At 48.1% G+C, this 23,724-nt stretch overlaps 9 protein-coding genes and 1 long non-coding RNA gene across 19 annotated transcripts in view; 3 read left to right on the top strand and 7 right to left on the bottom strand.

The window, feature by feature from the left end:
• The window catches only part of LOC112350517 (putative pentatricopeptide repeat-containing protein At2g01510), a 753-nt gene extending 724 nt beyond the window's left edge, over nucleotides 1-29 (top strand). Inside the window, exon 2 of the mRNA XM_024686847.1 lies at nucleotides 22-29. Within this exon, the coding sequence (XP_024542615.1) occupies nucleotides 22-29 (8 nt within the window). The remainder of the gene's footprint in view (nucleotides 1-21) is intronic.
• Nucleotides 30-94: 65 nt separating this feature from the next.
• On the bottom strand, nucleotides 95-1,693 carry LOC9634174 (protein DETOXIFICATION 51). The gene has a single exon (XM_002981787.2). The coding sequence runs from the start codon at nucleotides 1,490-1,492 to the stop codon at nucleotides 95-97; it is 1,398 nt and encodes a 465-aa protein (XP_002981833.2). The 5' UTR covers nucleotides 1,493-1,693.
• Nucleotides 1,694-1,993: 300 nt separating this feature from the next.
• On the bottom strand, nucleotides 1,994-2,850 carry LOC9634173 (coiled-coil-helix-coiled-coil-helix domain-containing protein 10, mitochondrial). 2 transcript variants are annotated; one of them, XM_002981786.2, is made up of 5 exons: nucleotides 2,762-2,850; nucleotides 2,621-2,704; nucleotides 2,354-2,538; nucleotides 2,192-2,276; nucleotides 1,994-2,123 (listed from the first exon to the last, which is right to left on the bottom strand). In XM_002981786.2, exons 1-5 carry the CDS (start codon nucleotides 2,841-2,843, stop codon nucleotides 2,116-2,118), a joined length of 444 nt encoding a protein of 147 aa, XP_002981832.2. In that variant the 5' UTR covers nucleotides 2,844-2,850; the 3' UTR covers nucleotides 1,994-2,115. The 2 variants fall into 2 exon arrangements, with proteins under 2 accessions (XP_002981832.2, XP_024542723.1); XM_024686955.1 differs by having other exon boundaries at nucleotides 2,621-2,705; nucleotides 2,775-2,850.
• A 1,066-nt stretch (nucleotides 2,851-3,916) lies between these two features.
• On the bottom strand, nucleotides 3,917-6,264 carry LOC9633946 (probable zinc metallopeptidase EGY3, chloroplastic). Of its 2 annotated transcripts, XM_024687007.1 has the most exons (8): nucleotides 6,169-6,264; nucleotides 5,966-6,102; nucleotides 5,487-5,885; nucleotides 5,229-5,435; nucleotides 4,938-5,162; nucleotides 4,633-4,871; nucleotides 4,414-4,568; nucleotides 3,917-4,354 (listed from the first exon to the last, which is right to left on the bottom strand). In XM_024687007.1, the coding sequence occupies exons 2-8, from the start codon at nucleotides 6,086-6,088 to the stop codon at nucleotides 3,993-3,995; spliced, it is 1,710 nt and encodes a 569-aa protein (XP_024542775.1). In that variant the 5' UTR covers nucleotides 6,089-6,102; nucleotides 6,169-6,264; the 3' UTR covers nucleotides 3,917-3,992. The 2 variants fall into 2 exon arrangements, with proteins under 2 accessions (XP_024542775.1, XP_024542774.1); XM_024687006.1 differs by having other exon boundaries at nucleotides 5,229-5,885.
• Nucleotides 6,265-6,352: 88 nt separating this feature from the next.
• On the bottom strand, nucleotides 6,353-10,533 carry LOC9634559 (protein MEI2-like 3). Of its 5 annotated transcripts, none has more exons than XM_024687003.1 (13): nucleotides 9,907-10,533; nucleotides 9,602-9,830; nucleotides 9,172-9,539; nucleotides 8,957-9,115; nucleotides 8,771-8,905; nucleotides 8,554-8,705; nucleotides 8,414-8,493; nucleotides 7,982-8,359; nucleotides 7,348-7,924; nucleotides 7,188-7,272; nucleotides 7,062-7,130; nucleotides 6,808-6,987; nucleotides 6,353-6,716 (listed from the first exon to the last, which is right to left on the bottom strand). In XM_024687003.1, exons 1-13 carry the CDS (start codon nucleotides 10,024-10,026, stop codon nucleotides 6,534-6,536), a joined length of 2,715 nt encoding a protein of 904 aa, XP_024542771.1. In that variant the 5' UTR covers nucleotides 10,027-10,533; the 3' UTR covers nucleotides 6,353-6,533. The 5 variants fall into 5 exon arrangements, with proteins under 5 accessions (XP_024542771.1, XP_024542773.1, XP_024542769.1 ...); XM_024687005.1 differs by having other exon boundaries at nucleotides 8,771-8,887; XM_024687001.1 differs by having other exon boundaries at nucleotides 7,062-7,272; nucleotides 9,907-10,326; nucleotides 10,383-10,533.
• Nucleotides 10,534-11,243: 710 nt separating this feature from the next.
• On the bottom strand, nucleotides 11,244-12,062 carry LOC112350581. Its single transcript, XR_002993820.1, has 3 exons — nucleotides 11,916-12,062; nucleotides 11,787-11,832; nucleotides 11,244-11,725 (listed from the first exon to the last, which is right to left on the bottom strand). It is a non-coding gene; the product is annotated as an uncharacterized LOC112350581 (long non-coding RNA).
• A 139-nt stretch (nucleotides 12,063-12,201) lies between these two features.
• On the top strand, nucleotides 12,202-14,591 carry LOC9633945 (hydroxymethylglutaryl-CoA synthase). Its single transcript, XM_002981892.2, has 12 exons — nucleotides 12,202-12,336; nucleotides 12,414-12,520; nucleotides 12,615-12,747; nucleotides 12,829-12,972; nucleotides 13,040-13,198; nucleotides 13,262-13,335; nucleotides 13,389-13,464; nucleotides 13,536-13,591; nucleotides 13,650-13,725; nucleotides 13,779-13,919; nucleotides 13,986-14,135; nucleotides 14,186-14,591. Exons 1-12 carry the CDS (start codon nucleotides 12,265-12,267, stop codon nucleotides 14,369-14,371), a joined length of 1,374 nt encoding a protein of 457 aa, XP_002981938.1. The 5' UTR covers nucleotides 12,202-12,264; the 3' UTR covers nucleotides 14,372-14,591.
• LOC9634558 (protein PIN-LIKES 5) lies at nucleotides 14,496-17,214 on the bottom strand. The gene is made up of 11 exons (XM_024687008.1): nucleotides 16,956-17,214; nucleotides 16,819-16,898; nucleotides 16,642-16,766; nucleotides 16,461-16,582; nucleotides 15,701-16,396; nucleotides 15,490-15,636; nucleotides 15,335-15,435; nucleotides 15,227-15,279; nucleotides 14,934-15,169; nucleotides 14,669-14,852; nucleotides 14,496-14,613 (listed from the first exon to the last, which is right to left on the bottom strand). The coding sequence occupies exons 1-10, from the start codon at nucleotides 17,088-17,090 to the stop codon at nucleotides 14,844-14,846; spliced, it is 1,704 nt and encodes a 567-aa protein (XP_024542776.1). The 5' UTR covers nucleotides 17,091-17,214; the 3' UTR covers nucleotides 14,496-14,613; nucleotides 14,669-14,843.
• Nucleotides 17,215-17,357: 143 nt separating this feature from the next.
• On the top strand, nucleotides 17,358-19,509 carry LOC9633944 (probable 2,3-bisphosphoglycerate-independent phosphoglycerate mutase). 4 transcript variants are annotated; one of them, XR_002993819.1, is made up of 8 exons: nucleotides 17,358-17,650; nucleotides 17,753-17,898; nucleotides 17,963-18,239; nucleotides 18,298-18,570; nucleotides 18,626-19,100; nucleotides 19,153-19,226; nucleotides 19,279-19,342; nucleotides 19,396-19,509. XR_002993819.1 is itself a non-coding variant. In XM_024687009.1 (6 exons), exons 1-5 carry the CDS (start codon nucleotides 17,363-17,365, stop codon nucleotides 19,088-19,090), a joined length of 1,449 nt encoding a protein of 482 aa, XP_024542777.1. In that variant the 5' UTR covers nucleotides 17,358-17,362; the 3' UTR covers nucleotides 19,091-19,104; nucleotides 19,153-19,261. The 4 variants fall into 4 exon arrangements, 2 of the variants coding, with proteins under 2 accessions (XP_024542777.1, XP_002981937.2); XR_002993818.1 differs by having other exon boundaries at nucleotides 18,626-19,104; XM_024687009.1 differs by lacking the exons at nucleotides 19,279-19,342; nucleotides 19,396-19,509 and having other exon boundaries at nucleotides 18,626-19,104; nucleotides 19,153-19,261.
• On the bottom strand, nucleotides 19,289-20,561 carry LOC9633943 (probable xyloglucan endotransglucosylase/hydrolase protein 28). The gene is made up of 4 exons (XM_002981782.2): nucleotides 20,139-20,561; nucleotides 19,994-20,094; nucleotides 19,712-19,917; nucleotides 19,289-19,652 (listed from the first exon to the last, which is right to left on the bottom strand). Exons 1-4 carry the CDS (start codon nucleotides 20,320-20,322, stop codon nucleotides 19,289-19,291), a joined length of 855 nt encoding a protein of 284 aa, XP_002981828.2. The 5' UTR covers nucleotides 20,323-20,561.
• Nucleotides 20,562-23,724: the final 3,163 nt, after the last annotated feature.

Raw genomic sequence — 23,724 nt, 5'->3', positions numbered from 1 at the left:
ATTATAGTGGTGATGGTAAAGGTAAGTAGCAAAAAGGCGGTAAAATTCAATTTAATCATAGCGAATAAGCTTAGAATATAAAATATTCCAGGATTTAAATTTCATCCATTTCTTTTCCATCAGGATCGTTAGAATGCCACACTTCGCTAGGAGTGTCCCAAGATCGGATTTGCAGCTGGGAAGCCATGGCCATCTCCTTCCAGTCCGTGCCAAGAACAACCATCCCCGTGAGCGCCACACACGCCACCACCGCCGCTAGCAATCCCAGCCACAGCCCCACCAGGCCCAGCCCCGCCCCAAATCCCAGCGCCACTCCACACGGCAGCCCAATGAGGTAGAACGATCCCAGGCTCGCCACCGCGCCCGCCGCTGGCCTCGCGCTCCCACGCAAGATCCCGCACAGCACCAGCAGCGGGAAATTGGCGAGCTCGATCGCACCCGCCACCGGCATCGATCGCCTTACGCTGCGCACAATCGCTGGATCGGCCGTGAAGAGCCGCCCCCACAGCGATCGCAACGCCGCCAGAGAGGCGAAGGTCGCCGATCCCATTGCCAGGCTTGCGAGCAGCGATGCGATTGCCGCGGTCCGGGCAGAGGAGGGCGAATTCGCGCCCAGCTCGTGGCCGATTCGGGTGGCGGTGCAGGAGGCGAGCGTGATCTGGAGCGCGTAGAGGATTGCGTCGAAATTCAGCACGATCGCGGCAGCTGGGACGGAGATTTCTGGATCCTGGAGCAGCCCGGCAAGAAGAACGATGGCCTCGTAGCTCCACCACTCAAGACAGACCATGGCGCACGAGGGCAGTGCCAGTTTGATCAGTGGCTTCCATCTCTTCCTCCTCGTGTTCTTCGTGTTCTCGATTTTAGGGTTCTTGGAAGAAGAGGCTCTGCTCTTGGCGAGGACGAGACTTAAAAGCAGCGCGAGCGTGAAAAGATCGCCAATGCCCATCGCCAGAGCAATCCCAGCGCCGCGCAGGTCCATGGCGAGCAGGAATCCGAGGCCAATGTGGAGGAGAATCCCGGCAGTGAAGGCGATGGTCATTGGCAGTGTGTCGCTCTGGCAGCGCAGGAAGATCCGCAGGGGAGTGATCACGGCCTGGAGGAACAGATCCGGGAGGAGAAATTTCAAGAATCTTGCTGAGGCGCGGGCCAGGGATGGATCTTGGCCCAAGAAGATCAAGAATCTCTCAACGCTGTAGAGCCAGGCGAGGGCGATTGGAATGCACGCCAGGAGCAACATGAGGATCGCATTTTGGAGCGCTGAGGCCATGAGATCCATCCGCCCGGCGCCGAATGCCTGGCTGCAAATCGGCTCCATTCCAGTGGCGAGGCCGAGGAGGATCGAGTAGCCGGTGACATTGGCGAAGGTGAGAGCTAGGGCGCCTCCCGCGAGCTCCACGCCGCCCAGCCGGCCCAGGAAGAGCGTGGTGGCTAGGAATTTGGCGAACCAGATGAGATTCATGGCCATGATGGGGCACCCCAGGCGGAATTGCATGGCGAGCTCGGCGCGAATCGCTGGAATTCCAATCTGGAAGAGAGAATTTCTTGCATCATCTCCTCCTCCTCCTCCTCCTTCAATCTGGATTTTCTCCTTTTCCACCAATCCCAAACTCAAATTCACTGGCGCTGTTGCATTTTCGATTTCTTTCTCTCTGGGGAAGAGAATGCCAGTGTGTTCATCGGCAAAATCTTCCTCCTCCTCCTCCTCCTCCTCCTCTTCCCCTTCTTCTTCTTCTTCTTCTTCTTCTCGACAGAGAACCATGCTTGCATTGAGCGCGCCGAGAACCCTAAATTCTCTTTGAAAGGCTCACGGGGAGGGGAAGCTCATCAACAACCTCGAACAGCGTGTGAAGGGGACACAGGAACGACGGTTTGGCCCAGCCACGCCAGCCCTAAACACGAACAAGAGGAAGCTTCTCGGCAGCAGCACCGTTGACTGCCAAAAGACCGTGTTCCTGGTTAGTTTCAGTCAATGAATGGAGGGCAGTCAAAGGTAGAAAGAACAAAGAAAAAGCTCCTTTACTTCCAAACTTTAAACTTTCCAAGAAACATGCCGACTTGTCCCAACTAGCTCTGCAAAACTCGTGAAACTTTCTAGTTTGGCACCTCCTCTGGCGATCAAACCACTGCAAGAACAGCATTGAGTTGTGAACGATCGTCTCAATTTTGGAATTCACCCAAGAGCTGAACTTACTTGAACCAGCGGTCCTGCGGCATTCTCCCAACATGTCAATGTAAAACTGACACTTCGATATGTCATCGGGATTGCCCGCAATGCACTGTGAAAACACAAGAAAAAAGATGATGATCTTATACAAATATGAAAGCGCAAACATGAATTATGTGTGAGACTTACATCCTGGAACGCTTTGAATTGTTTGAGGCATGGATCACTACCAGAGCTTGTTGGCTGAGGCAGAGCTTCTGCGGGAGTACTGGCAGCCTGAGAAGAAGGCGTCATTTCGTGCTGCACAACACGCGGACCCATGATCGCGTCTGCAGCCCGGTGAGCCACAGCGTTGCCGGCTCCAAACACAAGTCCTGGTAAAACAAACGAAAAGCCCAAGCCTCCTTTCAATCTTCTTCACAAACCGAAGTAGAATCGATCACTGGGGATACGTACCGTCTACCATCGTGGCCGCGATTCCTCCTCCTATGCCCCCGGCGCTGGGCTGCGGGACCGGTGCTGGAGGCGGTGCATGGTAAGCTGCTCAAGGAGATCGAGATGAAATGCGATCAAACCCGGTTGCGATTTACTGTATACCTGGAGCGGGCGCCTTGGCCGCCGATTTTGCTGGCGCCTTGAAAGTGCGAGTCTTACCGCCTCCGCCTCTGCTACGTGACATCGCTTTCTCCATGACACAAAAAGCCCTAAGAAAGCTTCTGGAAGATACCAGGCACTATTTATAGTCCCCTTTTGCTTTGGTCTTAAGAAAATGCACTATTGCGAATATGCCTTTTATTAAAGAACTGAGGGAAGATTCTTTTTTAGAATCGTCACCTTTCTTCCAGCGGCATTGCCCACCCAGCCTTTCTTTCAATGTTGGAAGCACTTCATCGATTGGCTTTTTCACAGCTTTTCAACTGCAAATCACATTTTAAGAGCAAGAAAAGCAGGAACAACTTAGAAACACAAACGGGATTCGAATGCGGGAGCGACCATTGACTGCCAAAAAGACTTGTTTTAGTCAATGGGTCGGCAAAAAGAACTCAAAGAAAAAAGCTCCAAACTTTAAACTTTCCAAGAAACAGCCCAACGAGGTCTGCAAACTGCAAAGCTCTGTAACTTTCTAGTTTTCTTGTGGCGATCAAACCACTGTAAGAATAGCATTCAGTTGTGAATGATCGTCTCAAAGTTGAAAGAACACAAGAGACAAACTTACAGGACGATGTGTATAAAGTGCAAAAGTGGACTTACACCCTGGAAGCCCTTGAGTTCACGATCAGAACTCGCTGAAGAGACAGAGCTTCTGTGGGATCAGCCCGAGAAGAAAGAGCCATTTTGTGTCGTGGCTCCTTCCCTCTGAGGAAAAATCAAGCTTCATTCAATTTCTTAACACCAAAATAAAATTGATCTTGGAGACTACATACCGTCTGCCATCTCCTCCTCGGCTCTGGGCTGCATGACCAGTGCTGGAGGCCATGCATTACTGTTGAGGTAAGCGTGATTATATGACATGTATATAGCGTGATTATGCGCTTCAATATAACTTGATAGAAAGCATGATATGATTGCCATATACACTTAAGATACACACTTCTTCCTCCTTGTGTGAATCCCTCTCCCCTACTCTTGGTATCAGAGCAATTGGCTCTTTGATCCTAGGCATTAGCCACAACACAATTGCTCCAATACCATGAAGAGGAAAAACTGCATATGTGAACTGTATATATGTTCCTAGAGATATAATTCTAGAGATATGCAAATCCATCTGAGAAACTATAGCAGATGGTGCTGGTTTATGGCTTTTAATAATCAAAATTTGTTTTTTAGCTTAGAAACCACCATCGCCCCTAAAGAATGGTGGGGTGTAAAGAACACTGGGAAAAGTTCCAGCACTGTTTGGAAAGAGCGTGAGCAAACAAAAGACTGCAAGAGCGTACCCCCAGATGTAGCGGCTCGTTCCAAGTGGTGTGATCTCATCCTCAGCCGGGAGCTCCTCCCCGCCGCGGAAAAACGTAGCCACGAAACCCCACGTCAAGCTTAGCACGCTCCCAGTGACGCCCCCAACCCCGAGAGCTAGAGATGTGAAGAAAGAGAGAATGTTTGCCACTCTCCTGCCGTAGAGAGCTTGGGCGATTCGGCCACCTTCGAGTCTCCCGCAGGGCAGGAGATTCATGGAAGTCACCACGATTCCTGTAAGTGTTTTCTCTCTCTCAGTTTTGGAGAATAAACGAGAGATTTCATATTCTTACCAAGGAGGCCAGCAAACGCTAATGGATCGACCGGAACACCAAGACCTGGCACTGCTTGAGGAAGAACGTTTCCAAGTTCGTCAGTGTAAGGCCCAGTCACGTACTGGATGAAGGAGAGGAGAGGATTATTGAAGAAGAACTGCGGCCTTATATACCTGTACACCAGATCCAATCAACCGAGGAAGATAGAAAGAAAAGAGCAGAGGAAAGAAAACTTACAGAGCGTTATCACCACCGTTGAGGCTTTGGTCGAGGTAAAACGCAATTGCAGCAAGAAGAAAAGACGTAACGTAGGCACTGGTTATTCTAGCAGCAGCAATGTCGAAGAGTGCTTTCTTGCTGGGAAGTATGGACTCGTAGTTGTTTACAACGCCGAGGCATCCAGTCCATGTCGAAGGGATTAAAAATGATGGGCTGAGACGAACGCCATACTTGTTCGCAGTAAGCCGTGTAGCAGCCTGTGAAAAAAAAAGAAGAAAAAAAGTTTTATAGGAACGCAAGTTCATAGCCCAAATAAATCGTACCTCTGAGACACCGAGAATGGTGATAAATCCACCAAAAAGAGGTAGAACTCGAGCGATATAATCGTCAAAGGTGGCGTTTGGTGTCAAGAAAAAACCACTCGTCAGCGAGATTGTTCCCAGAGTTGTGACTCCGAGGAGCAAAGCGCTGATGTACCCCGCAACATTGTTCAGTGAAGAAAGCTCATATTGAAGGTCGATTTCCTCCTTGGGCTGAACGACACAAACCTGGATCACAAACACGAGTTTGGCACGAACAAGTAAGAACACCACGAATACAAAGGAAAATCTCACTTGTTTTTTTATGTCGTTGCCTTCCCGATCCTCCTCTTCCATAAACCAGATCGTCACTTCCCTTCCAGCGGCATTGGCCAGCCTTTCTTTCAATACTGGGATCACTTCATCGATGGGCTTTCTCAAGTTTCCAATGTAAATTCCACCGTCTCCAAAGCGGCGAACATCGGTCGCATAGAATGTATCGTATCCAAAGCAGCTTTTCAACTGCAAAGTCACATTTAAGAGCAAAAGAGAAAAAAAAAAAGGAACGCATACCTTGCCAAGATCCAGTGCCTTGAATTTCTGCTCGACTTGCTCCAGCCTATCCTTTTCTCTTTGGACGATACTTCGTGATATGTTTTGTATCAAGCCCGTGAAAACGTTGCCACCCTGCTCGTTGTTTAGCTCCTTGAGTCTTTGCTCGGCTCTCTTCTTCTCCAGCTTCAACGCTGCCTCGATGGAAGGATTTCCCATGAACTTCTTGAAATCCTCGTCTTGTTTCCAATCCATCTCTTGCTTGATCTCCTGTGGCTGCTCCTCCTGCTTTTCTTGCGAATCCGAAGCTTTCTCTTCCTCCTTGTCAGCAGTCTTGGTGCCACTGGGAGTGGAATTTGACTTATCGTCCGACCCGGAGGCCTTGAGAAGCCACTGTGATCGGCGTGGTCGACTGCGACACTGCATTCATCCTTCCAATGCGTTAGAATCGATTGATTGGATCTATCTCTCTTTGCGCGCCTAAAATTTCGTGATCTTACCTTGAGGAATCTCCTCTGCCGCGACGCTGGAAACGCAATCCGAGAGCTCAAATCACTCCGAGCTTCGGGGATGGAGGCCTCGAACCGATGGCACCACGCATTGTCCACGGCCAGGCAGGCCATCGCCGCAAGAAAACCTAGACAAGAGAGATCGATTACAATGCGGCAGCGCGATCGATTGGAAATGCGAGTGAGCTACGAACCTGGAAGAGAAGAATCGAGCTGCAAGAAAGAGAAAGAGAGGAGAGAGGAGGGTAGCGCTCAGCGCCAAAGTGGATGGAAGCCATCTGGATTTCTCCAGAAGAACTGGTGCTGACACGAATCGAACCAAGAGCCCTCGCCACGTAGTAGATCATTGGCACGTAGTAAAAGTTTAAATAACCACAAAGCAACGCAAGTTCATATTTTACTTTATTTACATCCAATCCAGCCTCTCTTCATTGTCTTCTATCATACTTCCTTTGAAGCTATATACACGCTTGGAAGAGAGGATCTCTCTAGTCTCTGGTAGTAGTAGCAGCTCTGGAGCCATAGTAGCGTTGGTTACCAAAAAGGAAAACTTACATGGTCAATTCCCTGGCGATGAGATGTTGAGCGTCTCCAGCGAGAGGAATGCTTCGTCGCTACCATCGCCAACACCTCCTCCTCCCAAGAACTCGCCGGGTCTCGCGAAGAAGCCTTCCACCGCTTGGTTTCCAAGCCGTCCAGAAGATCGACCACTCCGGACGTTGTCACCAATCGGGAATGCCTCCTGTGCGATAGATTTAGAAGAGTTTGAGAGTTTCGAGCTAATTTCCTTTTGCGTGTGATATGAATGGATCAATCACTCAAGGAAATGATACCTGGTCACCTGCGTTTGGTCCGTCCGAGTGGAAGATTATCGGCCGGCATCGCTTGTCTTCGTTCATGAGGCTCGAGTTCTGGAAGTGCGCGATCAGCGCGGCCTTGCCTTGGATCCGCGCGTACGCGAGCGATGCCACCTTCTCGCTGTTAAACTTCTCCCATTTCTTGCCATTGAACGTCTGCGAAAACAAAGAATGACAAGTTTTTAGAACCAAGTCGTGGGAAAATCTCCTCTCTATTTTTCACAGAGAACCTGGTAGAAGGACACGATCAAGGAAGGCGACAGCATATTGATGAATGCGTATCCGACGTTACACTTATTCTGTTGAAGCCTCTGGTTAGATGTGGTTCGCACAACCCCTTTTGAAAACTCGCTTACCTTAAAATCAATAGGCAAGTATATGAAATCATACGTTCCACGGTGCTGCTCGTCAATCGCGGCCAGTAACATCTTCGAAGTGTATCTAGAGAAAAAGAACAAAACTTAGCTCCCAGTGCAGATATAGAAAAACAGAAAGAAAAGAGGAACAGTCGCATACTTGTTTGGTATGTTCTTAATCATCAGCGTCGTTCGAGTGTCCTCCCCAGCAACAATACGATCCAAATCCAGCTGAAACTGCTTCCGGTTGTCCACTTGAGCGGGAGTGCTGTCCATTCTTCTGTTGCGTCGGTCGTCTAATGGAGAGCCGCAGTTTCCAAACAGCCGTTGAGGCAGGAACATACCAAAGTTTGGAGACGAAGGGCCGTGGTGCTCTAGGCTCCCAACGTTTGGACTTTTGACGGTGCCCGACTGGAGATAAGACGAGACCTCTGGCGATTCTCGGAGATAACTGTGGTGCCGGTCCCCTAAAGAATGATCGCGAGAATATGAACCAAGCTGGTGACTGTGTGGAGAGAAGGCTGAATTGTACAAATTAGTATGCGCATCCGCGGAGCGTTGACTGTATGGATGGCCGGGCGATAGGCTCTGCCACATTAAAGGTGACGAGCTTTTAGCAGTAGTACCTTGACTGTAAGCCCCTCCACTGCCAGAACCCCAGATCATAGGCTGGCTGGTCAGAGAGATGCTTAGGCTGGAAGATCTTTGAAGAGAGGATGCTACACCAGTAGCATGTACTGCACAAAAGGAAAAGAGAAGATTTAGTAGTTGGCTATAGTTTGACGATCAAGTACCTGCATAGGTTGTGGAGCTGTCATTTAAGGTACTCGTAGTCCTAGAAAGCGTCCTCGTCTCAAAGCCTTCAATCGGCCTCAAAGGCGCAGCCACTGTTGAAAAGCCCGCTGTGGAGCTGCTGAAGAGTTCATTTCTATACAGACCGCTGCTAAACTCTGGCAAGGAGTGGGGGTGATGCTGTCCAAGTCCTTGCTGTTCCAGCAGATGGTTCCTCATTGTGTTCTGCACAACGTGACTGTTGTCAACCATTCCTATTCTTACAGGAGAAGATACGTCCTGTGACGTGACTTTTGGGGAGAAAGGCCTGTAGCTCAGGGGCTTAGGTGAGATAAATGTTGTGTCAGAGTCATGCGTGTCGTTTATGGTCCCCCAATCAGCTGTAAATTTTAAGCACTGTCAATGGTCAAACTATCGTGACGGAACATCTTCACCTGGAGGAGAGTTCGTCCAAGCCAATGGTGAATGGTATCCGTCTTCATGATCAAATTCTTGACCAAGCCGAGGAATCAAACTGCCAATACAAGAGCTACATGTAGAACTGGTTAACCATTTATAAACCACAAACGCAAACCTTCTTCGGACACCACCGGGACGGCTAGGTTCCAGTTTGATGCGTTTCCCTGCAATATCACTTCTATTCAATGCCCGCAGTGCAGCCTCGGCGGATCGTACATCGTAGAATTCAATAAATTTGTGGTGCTTCTTGTGAGGTGTTTCACGTATCTGGAGACAGAAAAACAGTTATATGAGACTTCCACCCGTGAAACAGAATGTGCTACTAGATCTACCTCCTTAACTTCGCCATACTGGCCAAATATTTTACGAAGATCTTCACCAGAGACTGATGCATCAAGATTGAAGACGACAAGAGTGCCTTGGTTGATATCCTTGTCGGAGGGATTGTCCTGGTAAACGAGCGACCTCTGTGAGTGAGAAGCGCAAATCGGACTTATGCATATGAAATCCAAGCAAACCTTTGGAATGCTAAAATGAATATCCAGCTTGCGTCGCCGAAGTAGCCTGCCTTGAAGTACACGCATAGCAGTTCTAGCAGATCGTATATCATAGTAAGAAATCATTACAAATCCACGATGTTTGCAAGCGGTGTATAACGTACGAATGTCCCCGTAAATCTGTGAAACGTATAGAACGTTGTCAATGGCGCCATGCAAAGGTGGACCACAAGTACCTCAAAAAGTTCTCGGAGCTCGCTATCTTCAACGTTGCTGTTGATATTTCGCACAAAAAGAGTTCGAGAGGGGTGTTCTCCATAGGGGTGCTCTCCAGCTATCGTACCATGAGCTGATCCAGAGTGAAGGCTTTCATGCGAGTCCCCTTCCATCTCAAGTCCTCCCCCGCTACTGAATAAATCGTAATCTTCAAAGTCCTCAGCACTATACGGTACAACGTCAAGTTCGTCAGCGATTCCAGCCAGCAGCTCCTCCTCGTCATCGGGAAGAAGCCTGCCAATAGTTTGCGATTCCATCTCCTCGAGAGACCCAAAAATTTCGTCCTCAGCGCCAAGTGAATGATCAACATCACTTTCTGACATCGTCACTGTAGCAAAGATAAGTTCGGTCAGAAGTTTGAAAGCGCAACCAATGGAGAGAAGTACTAACATTTGGCTTTTACCAAGGACGGGAGGGAGCTCGAAAACAGGCTCGAATCGTTGCTCACGTCGAGGCACTCCCCGGCCACTCCTTTGAGCTGCGAGGAAGCCATCGCTGGACTAAAACCATTCCTACTCCAAGGCGTCGTCGTTGATGCCGGTGGAACCCATTCATCCGTGTGGGACTTTTGGAATGAGCGAGGTTCCCATTCTTGGTGGTTCACGTAAGACCAATCAATCTGTTTAGATACAATCATATGACCAAAACGAAAGTTAGAACAAACACGCAACGGAATATAGAGGGAAAGTCCCAACCTCGTGTGGCAAATAGCTCGTCTCGTTGAAGAAGAGGGTCGATCCAGGGCTTCCATTTCCATGTAGAGAGAGTGATCCTAGACGGCCTTGAACCACTTGAACTCCAGCGGACTCCGTCATGTTCTAGCCCCTTGCCCGCGTTAGGACATCCCAGAAAATGTCCTCCTATCCCCGGAATGGCTTCGCCACGAACAAGTTGTCGTGCGCCATGGCCGCCCAGCCAAGCTCCCCCAATTTCACAGCAGCTGGGCAATGCGGTGCCAGGAAATGTAGCTCATCACGGCTCTCGCCTCCAATTCCTAGGATCAGGACGAAATCCCTCGAAATTTCCAGAATCCCGGACAAATTTGTGGCTTCTTGCGGCAAATCAGAGCTGCGAAAAATCTGATCCGGCAGCGCGCAACAGATAATCTCGCGGAGCTGGATAACCTGATCCTCAGCGCCTCCAGGAATGCATCACCTAGCTAGCGCCTTACCTGAGGGAGAGCGCTAGCTCTTGTCATTCGCTCATCATCGCCATCGCCATAGCTCTCTCTCTCTTTCTCTCCCTGTTCTTCCCTCCTCCCGCTTCTATCAATCATAGTAGAAGAAGAAAACCCTCGTAACCTTCACGTGAAGGTAGGTAAATTCTCTGCACCGTCGATTTGTCGTATCCAATGCGCCCTCTTTTAACACGTCATTTAACACGCGGTAAGCCGCGGAAAAACCAAAACCGCCACGTGGCAGAAGATCATACGTGTGCATCGGACGGCTCAAATCTCGCCAACTGCGGACATACGATTCGCTCCTTGTTCGCCGTAGATCAAACCGTCAACATTTCTGACGTGTCAGGGCACAGCCCTAATAATATCATTTTCGCCCATTTGACGACAAAAAGGGCAAGCTCAATTTGTCATTCCAGCCCTTTTATTTTTACTCCAAAATGAGGATGCGTGTGAATGTGGGTCAGTAAAATGGGGCCCAAACGGCTGCCCAAGTCACGCGATCGAATCCCTTCCCCGGCACACCGAATCTCGAGGCAATGGGCGCTGGATTATTCCTTAAGATTCGCCCCCCATTTGCGATTTAAGCTAAAGCAACCCCGAATGACGCCTTAAGGCACGCATATAAGAAGTTTGATCTTGCTGAAAAGATATTCATCTAATGAAATGAGATTTTTACTTTGGTAAGATCGAGTTTTACTTATATGGCTTTTGGGACTTAGATTCTCGTAGAGAGCGACAAGAGCAACGCAACAAACACACTCGGGATTCTGACCACTCAAAAAAACTAAATGAAATGTTTGCGAAGCTTCCAAATTGAATACCAGTAATATTCCGTGATTGATGCCACCCATCCACCTGTGCATCCAGTCCGTCCATTTCACTTAAAAAGATCCCAGTCGCCCGGCACGAAACTATACTTTTTCTCGTCCTTAACGTGCTGCCAAGACCAAGAATGGAGTTTTTCGTGTATTTTTTGATCTTGGTGGGGACTAGCGCGGCACGAAATGGATGAAAGGGACGATCATTAAGCTGCGATTCAAAGAGCGGGCTAGTGGATCCAATCACCGCTTTAATCGATCACTGTTGGGCGAAAAATCTCAGGACCAAGATCACTTCGTGGACGTAAGAAACTTGTCTCGGCGCGATCGATCGATCATGTTGATCTCATGGTGGTGGAAAACCTGTTTTTTAGACTATGAAACGAAAGCAATTGGCCAACTTCCACCTTGTGAATCACGGGATTTCTATTCGGAGGAACGAGTCAGTCCCCAGATTTTTTTCTGGATTCTCCTCCCTCGAGGCACGTTTGGATTGTTTAAAAGGACCGTCCAAAGCTGCAAGGCAGGCATTAGAATTTTTCTGTGACGAGAGAATCCAAATCATCAAAAACAATACCCTTTGGAGCGAAAAGCTATGGTTTTCCACATATCCTTTCAGGGGCCTGGAAGACACCCAGAGCTTATTTTAATCGCAAGCGCCAGTGGTGGTTTCCTAATCGAATCAAGTTTAAAGAAGAATCCATACCTTTTGAATGTAGCGCCGTGGAATTCGCAGCCGGATGATCCTCCTCGAAATTCGACGCTAATTGTCGAGATTATGTCAGCGCAGAGGCGAGATCTCGGCAAAAGACCGCCTTGGAGAAGGAAAAATTCAGCGCAGTGGAGAAATTTGGCTAGAAAACTACCGATCACCAAACGAGCAAGAGTTTCCACGCATCTGAAATTCCATGCGACCCAGGAGCAAACCTGAGCCACACGATGAGAGCCTGACACGTGGACGGCGGATGGGGATTTTAGTTAGGGCTTTTATAAAGGGAGCTTTAATTTTTTTAGAACGCACCACATTTTTTCTTCGTGGGGAGAGCTCCGCGGCCATGGCAGTGCGCCCCGGCGATGTTGGAATCTTGGCGCTGGAGGTCTACTTCCCACCCAGCTGCGTGCGCCAGGTATGGATCAGATCTATCGCTAGCTGCCGTCGCAATGCCGAGATTGGAATGAGCTGGATCGATGGAATTCTTGGCAGGACGAACTGGAGAAGCACGACGGGGTGAGCGCCGGGAAATACACCGCGGGGCTCGGCCAGGAGCGCTTGGCCTTCTGCACGGATGTGGAGGATGTAATATCGATGAGGTGAGCTGAGCTGAGCATCGGAGGCCGCGGATCGATCTATATTCTCTTGATCTCGCCACTGAGAAAATAATTTCCCCCTTCTTTTGTCCCCCAGCTTGACAGTGGTGAAGAATCTCCTCGAGAAGTACAGTATCGCGCCCGAGAAAGTTGGCCGCCTTGAGGTGGGAAGCGAGACCGTCATCGACAAGAGCAAGTCGATCAAAACGTGGTTGATGCGACTTTTTGAGGTACGACGAGCTCGATCGTTGCTCGAGCGAGAAAGAACACAAGACTATCTTTTCCTTTTCATGTTCTTTTTCTTATTACAGGAGTCTGGAAACTCTGACATTCAAGGCGTGGATTCCAGCAATGCGTGCTATGGAGGCACTGCCGCTCTAATCAATTGTCTCAACTGGGTGGAGAGCAGTGGCTGGGATGGGCGGTATGGTCTGGTGGTCGCAGCGGACAGTGCAGTGAGTATCTCGTTTCTGCCACGAGAATCTATGTTTTGATTTGATTGTGTTCTTTCATACTTTACAGGTTTACGCTGAGGGCCCTGCAAGACCCAGCGGTGGAGCTGGTGCTGTTGCCATGCTGATCGGCCCGAATGCTCCTTTCGTGATTGACCGCAAATACATGGGAACACATATGTCTCACACATACGACTTCTACAAGCCAAATCTAAGCAGTGAATATCCGGTAGTTTGAGTTATAGATTTATTTTAAAGCTTCGTTTGTTAACTTGTCTTCATGCGTGACCAGGTCCTCGACGGCAGGCTCTCGCAGAAGTGCTACCTGATGGCTTTGGACTTGTGCTACAATCGTTACTGCCAAAAGTATGTACTTGAGCTTTACTAATCAGGTAGTTGATCCAGGTCCCTGTTTCCAGGTATGAAAAGGCCGACGGAAAGCCATTCTCTCTTCAAGATGTCAACTATGCCGTCTTTCACTCTCCTTACAATAAGGTCAGTAGTAGTAGTCTCGAACTTCCCGCAGGGATTGTTTTGACGTGTTGTTTCCTTGTTTGTGTACGCAGCTTGTGCAGAAAAGCTTTGCACGGCTTGTGTACAACGATATCCAACGAAAGACAAGGTCAGCTGCTTTCCCGTCGTGGAAGAGTGGAAAAGTCTAACGGAAGTTTTCCTTGTAGGCCCGAGGACGAGAAGCTAAAGCCATTCGCTAATATTTCCGAGGATGAAAGCTACACGAACAAAGATCTAGAGAAGGCAAGAGATTCCCCCCTTCATGGCCCAAACTTATTTTGTTTCTTTTCTGCCAGGCAACGCAAGATATAGCAAAGCCAGATTACAACCTCAAGGTTGTCCCATCGACTTTGATTCCTAAACAAGTTGGCAACATGTATTGTGCCGCCTTGTACGCAGCGCTTGCGTCACTCATCCACAGCAAAGCCGAGGAACTGGTACGCAAGCAATCGTTTTGCTCTTTGTCTCGTCACCTCTACAGGCTTCCGTGTTTGACACAACAGTTGGGCAACACCATTTTGATGTTTTCTTACGGCAGCGGCCTTGCGTCAAGTCTGTTCACGATCCACGTTCGCCAGGGCGATGGCTTGTTCAGAGTCGCTAACATCGCCAAGCGCATGGAAGTATCAAGCAGCTTGGAATCCCGTGTCCAGGTAGCTTACCATTTCTCCGAGCTTATACTTACATGTGTATATATTCACAGGTCTCCCCAGAGGACTTTGTCCACACGATGGAGCTTATGGAGACGCGCTACGGTGCCAAAGGCTTCACTCCCGTGAGTGACTTGGCTAGACTCCGGCCGGGAACTTTCTACCTCACTCAGGTAGACGATTTGTATCGACGCTTTTACGACAGACTCCCGCAAGCTACATCCAATGGAGCGTGTTAGAACCACACAACATCGTTTTTTCACGAGACGTTGAGAAATTTTCTTCTTTTTTTGCGGGGTTGGGGAAGAAGAGGAGGTTTCGTGATGAATAAGAGATCACTTACTTGTGGTAGTGGGATAGAAGAAATTAGACGATGATGACGCGAACTTGAGAGTATGAAAGAAAAAATCCCGTGATCCTTGTTGATTTTGGAAAGAAATGTAACAACAATTCAGCTCACTAAGGACGTACCAAAATTTTCCTGCAAAGTTGGAGAGTGCGTGAGATTAAAATCGATGGCCAAGATCGTTTTCTACCTGACTTGCAGAGAACTTCTCGCTCTTTACACTCCCATAAAAAACGAAGCCTTTGGGCTTCATATGAGCAGGACAAGAAAAATCATCGTCCATAGTGTCAAAAACACAACCGACGATGTGTAGCACCAGAAAAGAATGATCGAGCATTCGGTTTGTCCGACACCAAATAGCTGCGTCATCGTGCCTGTAGCGGAACAAAGAAACAAAGAAGAAAAAGAGAAAGTTATAACGGAAGCCGCTCTAGAGACTAGATTTCATTGCTTACCACAGGTTTTAGTGATGGTATTTGTAAATAGATGAGGTTTTGAAACTGACCAACGTTGATAGCCGTAGGCATGGTAAATTGCAGCAAAAGTACGAAGTGAAAGAGCGGGTCCGCAGGTACTAGACCCATGGAAAACGCGAGCTTGACAACGATGAGCCCGGTTATGGGAAGAAGCAGCAGTCGTGTCAACATGATCGAGATGACAACTTCAAGTGCCAGTTCCGATGCGCCAAATCCTGCTCCAACGAAAACAACTTAGCTTACGAGCTTATAAGCTATTCAGGTATGTCTACCTTGAGATAAGTTTCCTCCAAGTAACAGATTCATGCAAGGAATCATAGCTTCCCTGCAACGTAGAATTCATGAATATGAGAGTGCGACGGCGACAAAATAAAGCTTACCCAAGGATGACCAAAGCATCGCCTAAAAACCGAAATGGAGCTTGGTGTCCATACAGCAAATGTCTAAAAAACGGCACAGCGCCAATGGGGATTGCTATCGCCTATACAATATACGAGGCATGTTAGAGGGAGGAAAACATTACAGTTTAACTCACAGCTGCCGCTGTTGGAGGGGTGAAGGCTTCTTTCACGCGGTATTTTTCCATCCATAGTTGCAAGTTGGCCACAGAAAAATCATCGGTACGAGGCTGCGGACCTGCTGGCTCAGGAGGTGTTGGAGGTGGTGGCTGTGCTGCTCTCGGCTGGATGGCTCACCAAAGTTTTATCGAAATCAACACTAAAACTAAAGCGAAATAAGCAGAGTACCTGGGACGTCGTTGAAGCTCCATAAACTTGGAGAGCTTGAGAAGGCGGAGATGAAAGTGCTTGAAGTGGATTTTGAAAGCCTGGAGCCTGGAGGTTTTGGAACCCGTCAGGAGACATCGGGAGTTGAGGAACCTGCGGGCTTTGGAACTGCTGGAAGTCCCCCAGGCCTATAGATGGATTCCGGCCACGAGTTGGAAATGCCTGAGGACTAGGCAAAAAGCCTTGAGGCTGGGAGCCTATAAACCCGTCATTGTAGTCCTCGAAGCCTTGCGAGTACCTCGGTCCAGCCTGAAAGCCTCTGGGACCCTGAGTCATTGCTGAAAATGCCTGCTGTTGATATCCTTGACCCGGGACTTGAAACATCTGAGGCGCTTGAAATCCTTGGTAGCCTTGCTGAAAGCTGTCCATGCCTTGGAGATTCTGAGCACCAAAACCAGAGTTCCTGTACCCCTGTGGACCTGGAAATCCTTGCGGACTTTGAGTATTCGTAAACCCCCGAGGAACACCCTGCAAGCCTGCAACTTGAGGCATAATGCCTTGGCTTCCTGGATAGACATTTAGCTCTCGAGCAGGAGGAGTTTCCTCCCGAGGTGGAGCTTCCTCCGTTGCGTCGTGCAAATCAACCTCTTCATAGCCTGGCTGTGGTTGTGGCTTCAGGTAATTAAACACGACTGTCCAAGTCAAAACTGTGGCCATCTGTGATACGTGAAAACCCGGTAAGAAGCGACTCGACGGATCTTATATGCTTTCTTCGCCTCACCCATAGACCATAGGATATATAAGCTATCCCATTTGCCGTGCAAACATCATATCTGCCGAAGGGACTACCTGCTTCAACGCAAATCGCCGAAACAAGTACTAGAGGCAAGTTACTCGAATTCCCTGAAGAACAGAAGTGAAGTTGCCTAAATGAAGAACGAAGAAAGAACAAACTTACGTACCTGTAGCACAGCATGCAATTATCAATTTTCTCAGGTGAGGAGGAGGCTTGAAGTGATCGAAGATACAAACTCCAATTCCAGCGCCAATCATGTAGCATAGCAACACATTTATCGGCATAAACCACCTGAAAGATTATGGTTGCAGTAGAGAAAACAAGATCAAAGAGAAAACGTTACCAGTCCAGCATCTTCTCGACAGTCACTGTTTGAGCTAAATTCGAGAAAATCAGCGATGGCATGAAACACACGAAAACTAGCTGCAAAAGTTCCAGCAAATTCTTAATCAAGGAAACGAAGAAGAAACTATCGATTACCTTGTTTATATGTTTTCGAGCTTCGGCAGGCATCACATTGGATTGTGGAGATGACAAATAAGCCCCAATGCCGCAATGAACGAGCAGTCTAAACACCGGCATTGCCGACATGAAAAGAACCGACCACACCCCCATTTTCTCCTTCCTCTCGATTCAATCGTCCTTTCTTTTCCTCTTCTTTGCCATAATATAGCTCTCTCTCCCCGGATCGAGAAACCCTAGCGAGCGTACCTCGGACTAAACGGAGCCGTGAGCGCTAACCAGCGACCCCAAAGCGTCGCGCTGTAGAACCCTAGGATCCCTCAAAAGACGCACACTTGGCGCCAAAAACGAACGCTCCAGATCGCTACACGTGGCCACTTAAGTCAAGAATATTCGGAAATAAACTAGGGTTCTTCGGAATGAGCATGCGCAGAGTGGCATTTGTTCTCGTCGATGGCATTGGCGATGTCTCGATTCCAGAGCTCGGATGGAAGACGCCGCTGGAGGCCGCGAGCACGCCGAATCTGGATGCCATCGCGACCGCTGGAATCAGCGGCTTGATGGATCCCGTGGAGCCAGGGCTTGCATGCGGCAGCGATACCGCTCACCTTTCTCTGCTAGGGTATGATCCCAGGCAGTATTATCGCGGCCGCGGCGCCTTCGAATCGCTGGGCGCCGGTCTTGCCATGTCTCCTGGCGATATTGCGTTCAAGGTAATCGATTTTCTCACTAGGTTGATTATAGACGACTTTGCTGGAAGAGTCTCGCAGTTCTCTTTTGGAATTACAAGCTGCATTGTGCTTTTCTTTGCGCAGAGCAACTTCGCGACCATGGACGATGGAACTGGAGTTGTGACTTGCAGAAGAGCCGATCGCCATTTCGAAGAAGACGGACCTATTTTCTGTGCTGCTTTGGATGGCTTGAAGCTTCCTTCCTTTCCAGCTTACGAAGTTCGTGTCAGGTGTGTTGCGCTCTTTTGTTTCCTTTTTTCTCTTCATCGAGCGTGCATGAACTTTTATCTGCAGGTATGCCACGGAACATAGGTGTGGAGTGGTCGTGAAAGGACCAGGACTGAGCGGAAACATTTCTGGTACTGATCCACTCAAAGACAACAGACTTTTAGAGGTTGTCGTCCCGCTGGATGAATCCGACGAAGCGAAACACACCGCCGCCGTGGTGAACGAGCTCTCGCTCGAACTGAGACGTATCTTATCGGATCATCCACTCAACGCGAAGCGACAGTCTGCTGGTAAGGCCATTGCGAATGTCGTGCTATTAAGAGGATGTGGAATACGCATTCAGGCAAGTGACTTTAGTTTCCTTCATGCATATTTCTGGTTACTAACATTTCGGCTGCTAGGTCCCAAGCTTTAATGAGAAACATGGGCTTCGATCCTGTATGGTAGCTCCAACAAAAATCATCGCTGGACTTGGTCTCTCACTCGACATTGCCATTTTGGATGCACCAGGAGCTACTGGCGATTACAGAACACTTCTGACGTCGAAAGCAAACGCTATTGCAAAAGCATTGGCTGCTCCTCTGGAGCGTCCGCCCAATGTATTCGTTCCTGGTGAAGATGATGCTAAGCCTGGCTGGAGCGAAGGCTATGACTTCGGCTTTTTGCATATAAAGGTTTAAGTTTGGTACTTGGCATCAATAGTGTATCAACTTGCTGGTTGTCTTGCAGGCGATTGATGACGCTGGCCACGACAAGGCTGTCAAGCTGAAAAAGCTGGCATTTGAGGCGGTTGACAAAATGATTGGGCAATTAGCACGGATGCTATGGGAAGCTGAATGTAGAGGCGCAGGACAATTCTCGTTATGTGTCACAGGTGATCATTCTACACCAGTTGAGTATGGAGACCACAGCTTTGAGCCGGTTCCGTTTACCATCTGTCATCTCAAGGACTTTGTCAAGACCAAGGGTGAAGATACCGTGCTATCTTCGCCGTTGGAAGCCTTCCGACTGCCGGGTACTACTGAAGATTCATCATGGACATATGAGACGCACGGTCCAAAGCCTTGTGATGTCCATGGTGACGGAGTGACGAGCTTTTCCGAGCTTTCGGCTGCTCGAGGTGTTCTTGGTCGTTTCCCGGGCAGCGAGATGATGGGCATCATCAAAAAGTACATGCAGCTAGACACATGCTGAATTGAAAAACGCAAGTAAAAGAGCTATATTCTAAGTATCCTGGACTGACTTTCTGTTTCCAGGCATCTTTTCTAATAAGTTGAAGGCTTCTGCTGTTGATAGTTGAAGGCACTGCTGGAGGCGAGACATTTTGCCAGTACGAAAATTCATTACTTTGATACTTGTTTGACATTTTGCTACTCTGACAGTAAGTTTGTGTTACGAACATTCGGGGAATGGGATCGGGTATCGTTGTCTATCATTACAATAAGTGTAAGTGAGGTGATTCTCCCGGACCCATGCTAAATCATTCTTTTGCTGTTCAGTGAGGTCCCGAATGCTTGAAATTTCGTTTTGCTGGTCAGAGCAGATTGAGCCTTCCTCGCATCCTTGCAACTTCAAGTCCGTGAAGGATGCGACGAAGGGGCCATATGCATAGTTTACTGGAGAATGTCCACCGTCAGTTGCCCAGTTAGAACCGTCCCAAATCGACGAGTAAGCTTTCATTGGCTTTGATGGATATTGATGTCCTAACTCGCCACTCCTTGCCATCCGTCTTATAGGAATATCGTCTATGAAGAATCTGCCACAGAAAGAATGAAAGAGGGAAATAGGCACGTCAGGTGCTCGACTTTGGCTTACACGAGCTGATAACTGTTCCAGAGGATGCTGTATCGATGGAAATCAGCTGTTGCGTCGAACCAGAGGTTTATCCGCTCCTCGCGGCCTTTGGCACTACCATCTCCGTAGATGTTAGTCTGCAGCAAGTAAGGTGTTCCAGCGGCAACTCCAAGGAACTCGAAGTCCACTTCATCGTGGTTGTGTGGGAAGGTATCGTAGTTTGATATCTACAGGACAGGACAGGACAGGACAGGACAGTGCAACATCAGGAAAAGATTGGCTAGGTAGCTCATCAAGTCGTACATAGAAAGCCGTCACCACTCCAGCTGAGTAGCTCGCAGGGAGCTTGATCAAAGCACTAAAGAAGCCGTAAAAGTATGTGTGGATGGACTCGATTCCAGAGCCTACAGGAAAGTTCAGAAGTTGATCGAGGTTTTCTTCGAAGTACCTGATGCTTGGTCAAGTTTCAGCTGGATGACACTTCCTTGGGAATTCGGCTGCCCCCAGGATGCAGCGCAAGTCTGCTCGAATGTGGTGGACGGGAAGCTGCCTGCGAGACTCGATGCACTTTGCCCGTGTACCAGACCGATGCAGACGGCAATAGTTATCAGGACCATCCCCCGGATTGACATTCTTCTCACTCAAGCGAGGTCACAGCGCTCTCAAGTCACCATATTTATATATGTTCCGCTCTACGTAGCCATGGAGACTATGGACAAGGTGAAGCAGGACAAAGCACGCGGCATTCTGGGAGCTGTCACCTCATAGAGATCCGATGATTGAACTATGCGACTTGTAGTTCTACATCATGGGATGTTGGTGACGAGTAAAGCTGGCTCGACAACTGGCGGACACGGGAGCATGCATGAAATATGTGAGCGCGCTTCAAAGTTACATGTACTGCTGTGGACTTACACTCTTTTGCTCCGATTTACAGGTCCTGAATGACTGCAGGAGCGTGGAGTGTGTGTCACGAGCTAAACTCGGCAGCGACTCTTTGCGTTGCTGTCTCTGAGCACAAGTTCGTCCGCCAAGAGAGGTTTGTCTCGTTATGATACTAAGAGTTTGAGCTAATATTTTCGACTATTCGGCAGCTTGCTCTTGTTCTTGGTCCCCTGCAAGGAAACGATGAGTACAAACGGCAGCATATTGGTGGGGTGGCATTACCTGCTGGCTCGGATCTGCTGGGTCTCTTGGGCGGTTCCACGGCTTTTGGCTCTGGTTCTGGCTCGGGCTCAGGTGGCGGTCCTGGAGGTGCTTTCCCGTGCACGTCCTCGTCGATAATTATCAGCTTGGGCTCTCGAAACTCGGGAGCCAGTGGACGCGGCATCATAGATGGCGAGATATCGGTGTTGACGCTCGTCTCAACCCTCACGAAGTGCGTCACCTGTAGCAGCGTCACAATCTCAGGCTTGAGCTTCTCCATCTTGCGGCCCGTGGGACAGATCTTCATGATGGAGACGGGCTCGATCTTGGACTTTTCGTCCAGGACGACTTTGCTCTCCACCTCGGCGCCAGTCGGGGAGTAGACGTGGATGGTGTGGAAGAACGTGAAGCGGTACTTGTGGCGCAAGTCGGGCAGGAGCGAGGCCTTGGTCTTGACGGAGCAGACGGCACAGATCCGGGGCTTGCAGTCGCGGAACACTCCCTCGGGGTCGGTTCCAATCTCGTTGGAGAACTGGTACGAGTTCTTCACCCGGATGCAGTAGTCCACCTTGCTGCTAAGCTCGGTGAAGCGGGCGATCTCCTCGTCCTCCCGGTCGCCCGCGGCAACGGCGACGGTGCAAGAGTTGCAGTCCCCGGACGTCTCCAGCAGATCGCCATAGTTGAAGATGGTGAAGCGGTGGCGCTTGGCGAAGAAGACGGCGGGGATGGACGACGACTTGAGCGATACTTGCTGCGTCTTGGACGACATCTCCTCGGGCGCTGGGAGAGGCCACGACTGGCTCCGGATCTCGTCGCGACCCGCCAGCTTCCGGGGGACCTCGGGGCACTGCGTGAAGTGGACGAAGTCGGCATAGGGGGCGATGACGGGATCGTCAGGGCCGAGGGAATCGTCAGGTCGGATGGGAGCAGGGAGCAAACCGGGGCGGACCTCGACTTGGAAGGAGGTGGAAGTGTGCGGCTGGGGAGGGGAGTGGCTAGCGGCGCCGCCGACGCAGCACTCGGACTCGTCGTCGGTGACGAAGCCCGAGTCGAGGATCACGGGGCAGGGGCGAGGCAAGCGCGCGTCTTTCTTCCGGCTGAGAAAGCTGCTGGTGGGCATTTCTTTGTTCCCTTTTTTTACTCTGATGATCGGTTGTCGTCTGTCCAGAGAAAGAATTTGTTTGGACACTTACAATGAGAGACTAGTCCATTTCTTCCCGAGCGAACCAAAAGGGTATATGACGTTTGGTTGACTGGTATATTCTTTTACAAATTAATATTATATTTATGTTTATTTATGACTAAGTAAATCCGTATAACTTAGACACGGTAGACCAAGTTGTCACAATGCAAACAATGAGGGATATTCTTCAATCGATTGGGCCACCAACAAATGTTTTGGTAGGAAAGAAGAGAGAGCACAGTTGTTTACTCCTGATAGCCAAGCAATTAATGCACCTGCTATATGTACTGGCAGAAAGTATTTCAGGGATTCAAAGACATTGTGGGTGGGATCCCATCTTCCTAGTATCAAAGCGTGACAATTACTTGGTGCACCTGAATAAAGGACAACACTGCTGAACATCACCCTACACTTTCTGTTGAACAAGGGAACCTGAGTCAAGAAAAAACAACATGACAACACTACCCTCCACATAGACAAGAACAAATGTCACAAAGCAATAGTAACAGGTGCTGTAGTGACTGTAAACTCATCCTCAAGCTACAGGTTAATGAATGAGATATTTTTTAATGTCTCAAATAAATAAACCAAATAAATCAATAAATAAAGGAGAAGAAAACTAATTTTCTTTACCATTTTTAAGATAAAATATTTGTAAATCAAAAAGAATATAAATTATTTAATATTTAAAGTATATATATAAGCCAACTTTTACTAAGAAACTACTTTTATTTTTTATATTACTTTTTATTTTCTATTTATGCCATATACTAATATTAAGCTAGGATTTTGGTAGCCAGCAAATTGGTTTTAATCTAAACTATTTGTTCCTATATATAAATTAGAGTCTTGGAGTTAATATTCCATTTTTATAGTTCATGCACTTTATGGAAGTAAAGGGGAACTTGAGGAGTGTTTGGATTTATGCTTTTGGTTTAAATCTATTTTTTACATTGTTTTATTGTTTTAGCTTTTTTCATTTCTTCTCTTTTACTTTTCTTTTTTTCATTCATCTCCATGGCACAGCAGTAGCTTCCTCCTTCTTTGACTCTAGAGTAGTAATTGATACAATTGTTTAATGTTATGTGATTACAATTGAACAATTGATAACAATATTCATGGCATGTGGTATAACTTTTTTTGCTCTTATTATTAATTCTTGTGCTCACCTGGAGTTATTCCATGGAAGTCCTAGAGATGATGTGTACCATTGGTTCAATCACTTTACAGTGATTCCCATGTATCATTTTTAGAATGATGCCCAACATTTGCATAAGTTTCCCATATATCTCCAAAGAACAATTTTTGGTTTAGGCACAATTATTCGTGCAGATTAAAAATTTCTCCTAGACATCTTCAAGTATGTATTTGGATATGGTGATGATTATGATAATACTTTCTTCATTTCCATTATGTGTTGACTGAATTAGTTATGCAACTTAGTGTTTACTTTTGAAACCTTTTACTTTATGTGGAGCCAAATATGTCAAAGCATATCAAATTATAACTAACTCTTCATTAAAATTTTGTGGGACTTAGATATGCACTTGCTTAACAACCCTTAATGATGTTCTTTGACTAGCACAATACTATAAGATATCACCTTTCCCACTTATCATTACATATATTTCAACTCCACTTTTTGTGGGAGATGATTTTATTGTTAGAGATTAACACTATTGTTATTTGTGTTCAAGGACAATGA

Source organism: Selaginella moellendorffii, unplaced genomic scaffold (assembly GCF_000143415.4).
Source record: "Selaginella moellendorffii unplaced genomic scaffold, v1.0 SELMOscaffold_51, whole genome shotgun sequence".
Lineage (NCBI taxonomy): Eukaryota > Viridiplantae > Streptophyta > Lycopodiopsida > Selaginellales > Selaginellaceae > Selaginella > Selaginella moellendorffii.
This window is presented reverse-complemented; position numbering and strand designations above follow the sequence as displayed.

Bases quoted from the DNA above. Each gene is read 5' to 3' on its own strand.
- LOC9634174 (XM_002981787.2), bottom strand. From the start codon at position 1,492: ATGCAATTCCGCCTGGGGTGCCCCATCATGGCCATGAATCTCATCTGG.
- LOC9634173 (XM_002981786.2), bottom strand. From the start codon at position 2,843: ATGTCACGTAGCAGAGGCGGAGGCGGTAAGACTCGCACTTTCAAGGCG. The intron at 2,539-2,620 runs GTACGTATCCCC...TTGTTTTACCAG, and splicing joins CGCGGCCACGATGGTAGACG to GACTTGTGTTTGGAGCCGGC. The intron at 2,277-2,353 runs GTAAGTCTCACA...GTGTTTTCACAG, and splicing joins AATTCAAAGCGTTCCAGGAT to TGCATTGCGGGCAATCCCGA.
- LOC9633946 (XM_024687006.1), bottom strand. From the start codon at position 6,088: ATGGCCTGCCTGGCCGTGGACAATGCGTGGTGCCATCGGTTCGAGGCC. The intron at 5,886-5,965 runs GTAAGATCACGA...GGATGAATGCAG, and splicing joins GGCAGAGGAGATTCCTCAAG to TGTCGCAGTCGACCACGCCG. The intron at 4,569-4,632 runs GTAAGTTTTCTT...TCTGGTGTACAG, and splicing joins AACGGTGGTGATAACGCTCT to GTATATAAGGCCGCAGTTCT.
- LOC9634559 (XM_024687001.1), bottom strand. From the start codon at position 10,026: ATGACGGAGTCCGCTGGAGTTCAAGTGGTTCAAGGCCGTCTAGGATCA. The intron at 9,831-9,906 runs GTTGGGACTTTC...GTATCTAAACAG, and splicing joins CGAGCTATTTGCCACACGAG to ATTGATTGGTCTTACGTGAA. The intron at 6,988-7,061 runs GTTCTCTGTGAA...TTGTTTTCGCAG, and splicing joins TGATCGTGTCCTTCTACCAG to ACGTTCAATGGCAAGAAATG.
- LOC9633945 (XM_002981892.2), top strand. From the start codon at position 12,265: ATGGCAGTGCGCCCCGGCGATGTTGGAATCTTGGCGCTGGAGGTCTAC. The intron at 13,592-13,649 runs GTCAGCTGCTTT...TTTTCCTTGTAG, and splicing joins GATATCCAACGAAAGACAAG to GCCCGAGGACGAGAAGCTAA. The intron at 14,136-14,185 runs GTAGCTTACCAT...ATATATTCACAG, and splicing joins GCTTGGAATCCCGTGTCCAG to GTCTCCCCAGAGGACTTTGT.
- LOC9634558 (XM_024687008.1), bottom strand. From the start codon at position 17,090: ATGGGGGTGTGGTCGGTTCTTTTCATGTCGGCAATGCCGGTGTTTAGA. The intron at 16,767-16,818 runs GTAACGTTTTCT...ATAATCTTTCAG, and splicing joins GTCGAGAAGATGCTGGACTG to GTGGTTTATGCCGATAAATG. The intron at 15,170-15,226 runs GTAGACATACCT...TCGTTGGAGCAG, and splicing joins TGGAGGAAACTTATCTCAAG to GATTTGGCGCATCGGAACTG.
- LOC9633944 (XM_024687009.1), top strand. From the start codon at position 17,363: ATGCGCAGAGTGGCATTTGTTCTCGTCGATGGCATTGGCGATGTCTCG. The intron at 17,651-17,752 runs GTAATCGATTTT...TTCTTTGCGCAG, and splicing joins CTGGCGATATTGCGTTCAAG to AGCAACTTCGCGACCATGGA. The intron at 17,899-17,962 runs GTGTGTTGCGCT...TTTTATCTGCAG, and splicing joins GCTTACGAAGTTCGTGTCAG to GTATGCCACGGAACATAGGT.
- LOC9633943 (XM_002981782.2), bottom strand. From the start codon at position 20,322: ATGTCAATCCGGGGGATGGTCCTGATAACTATTGCCGTCTGCATCGGT. The intron at 20,095-20,138 runs GTACTTCGAAGA...ACTTTCCTGTAG, and splicing joins GAAACTTGACCAAGCATCAG to GCTCTGGAATCGAGTCCATC. The intron at 19,918-19,993 runs GTACGACTTGAT...CCTGTCCTGTAG, and splicing joins GAGTGGTGACGGCTTTCTAT to ATATCAAACTACGATACCTT.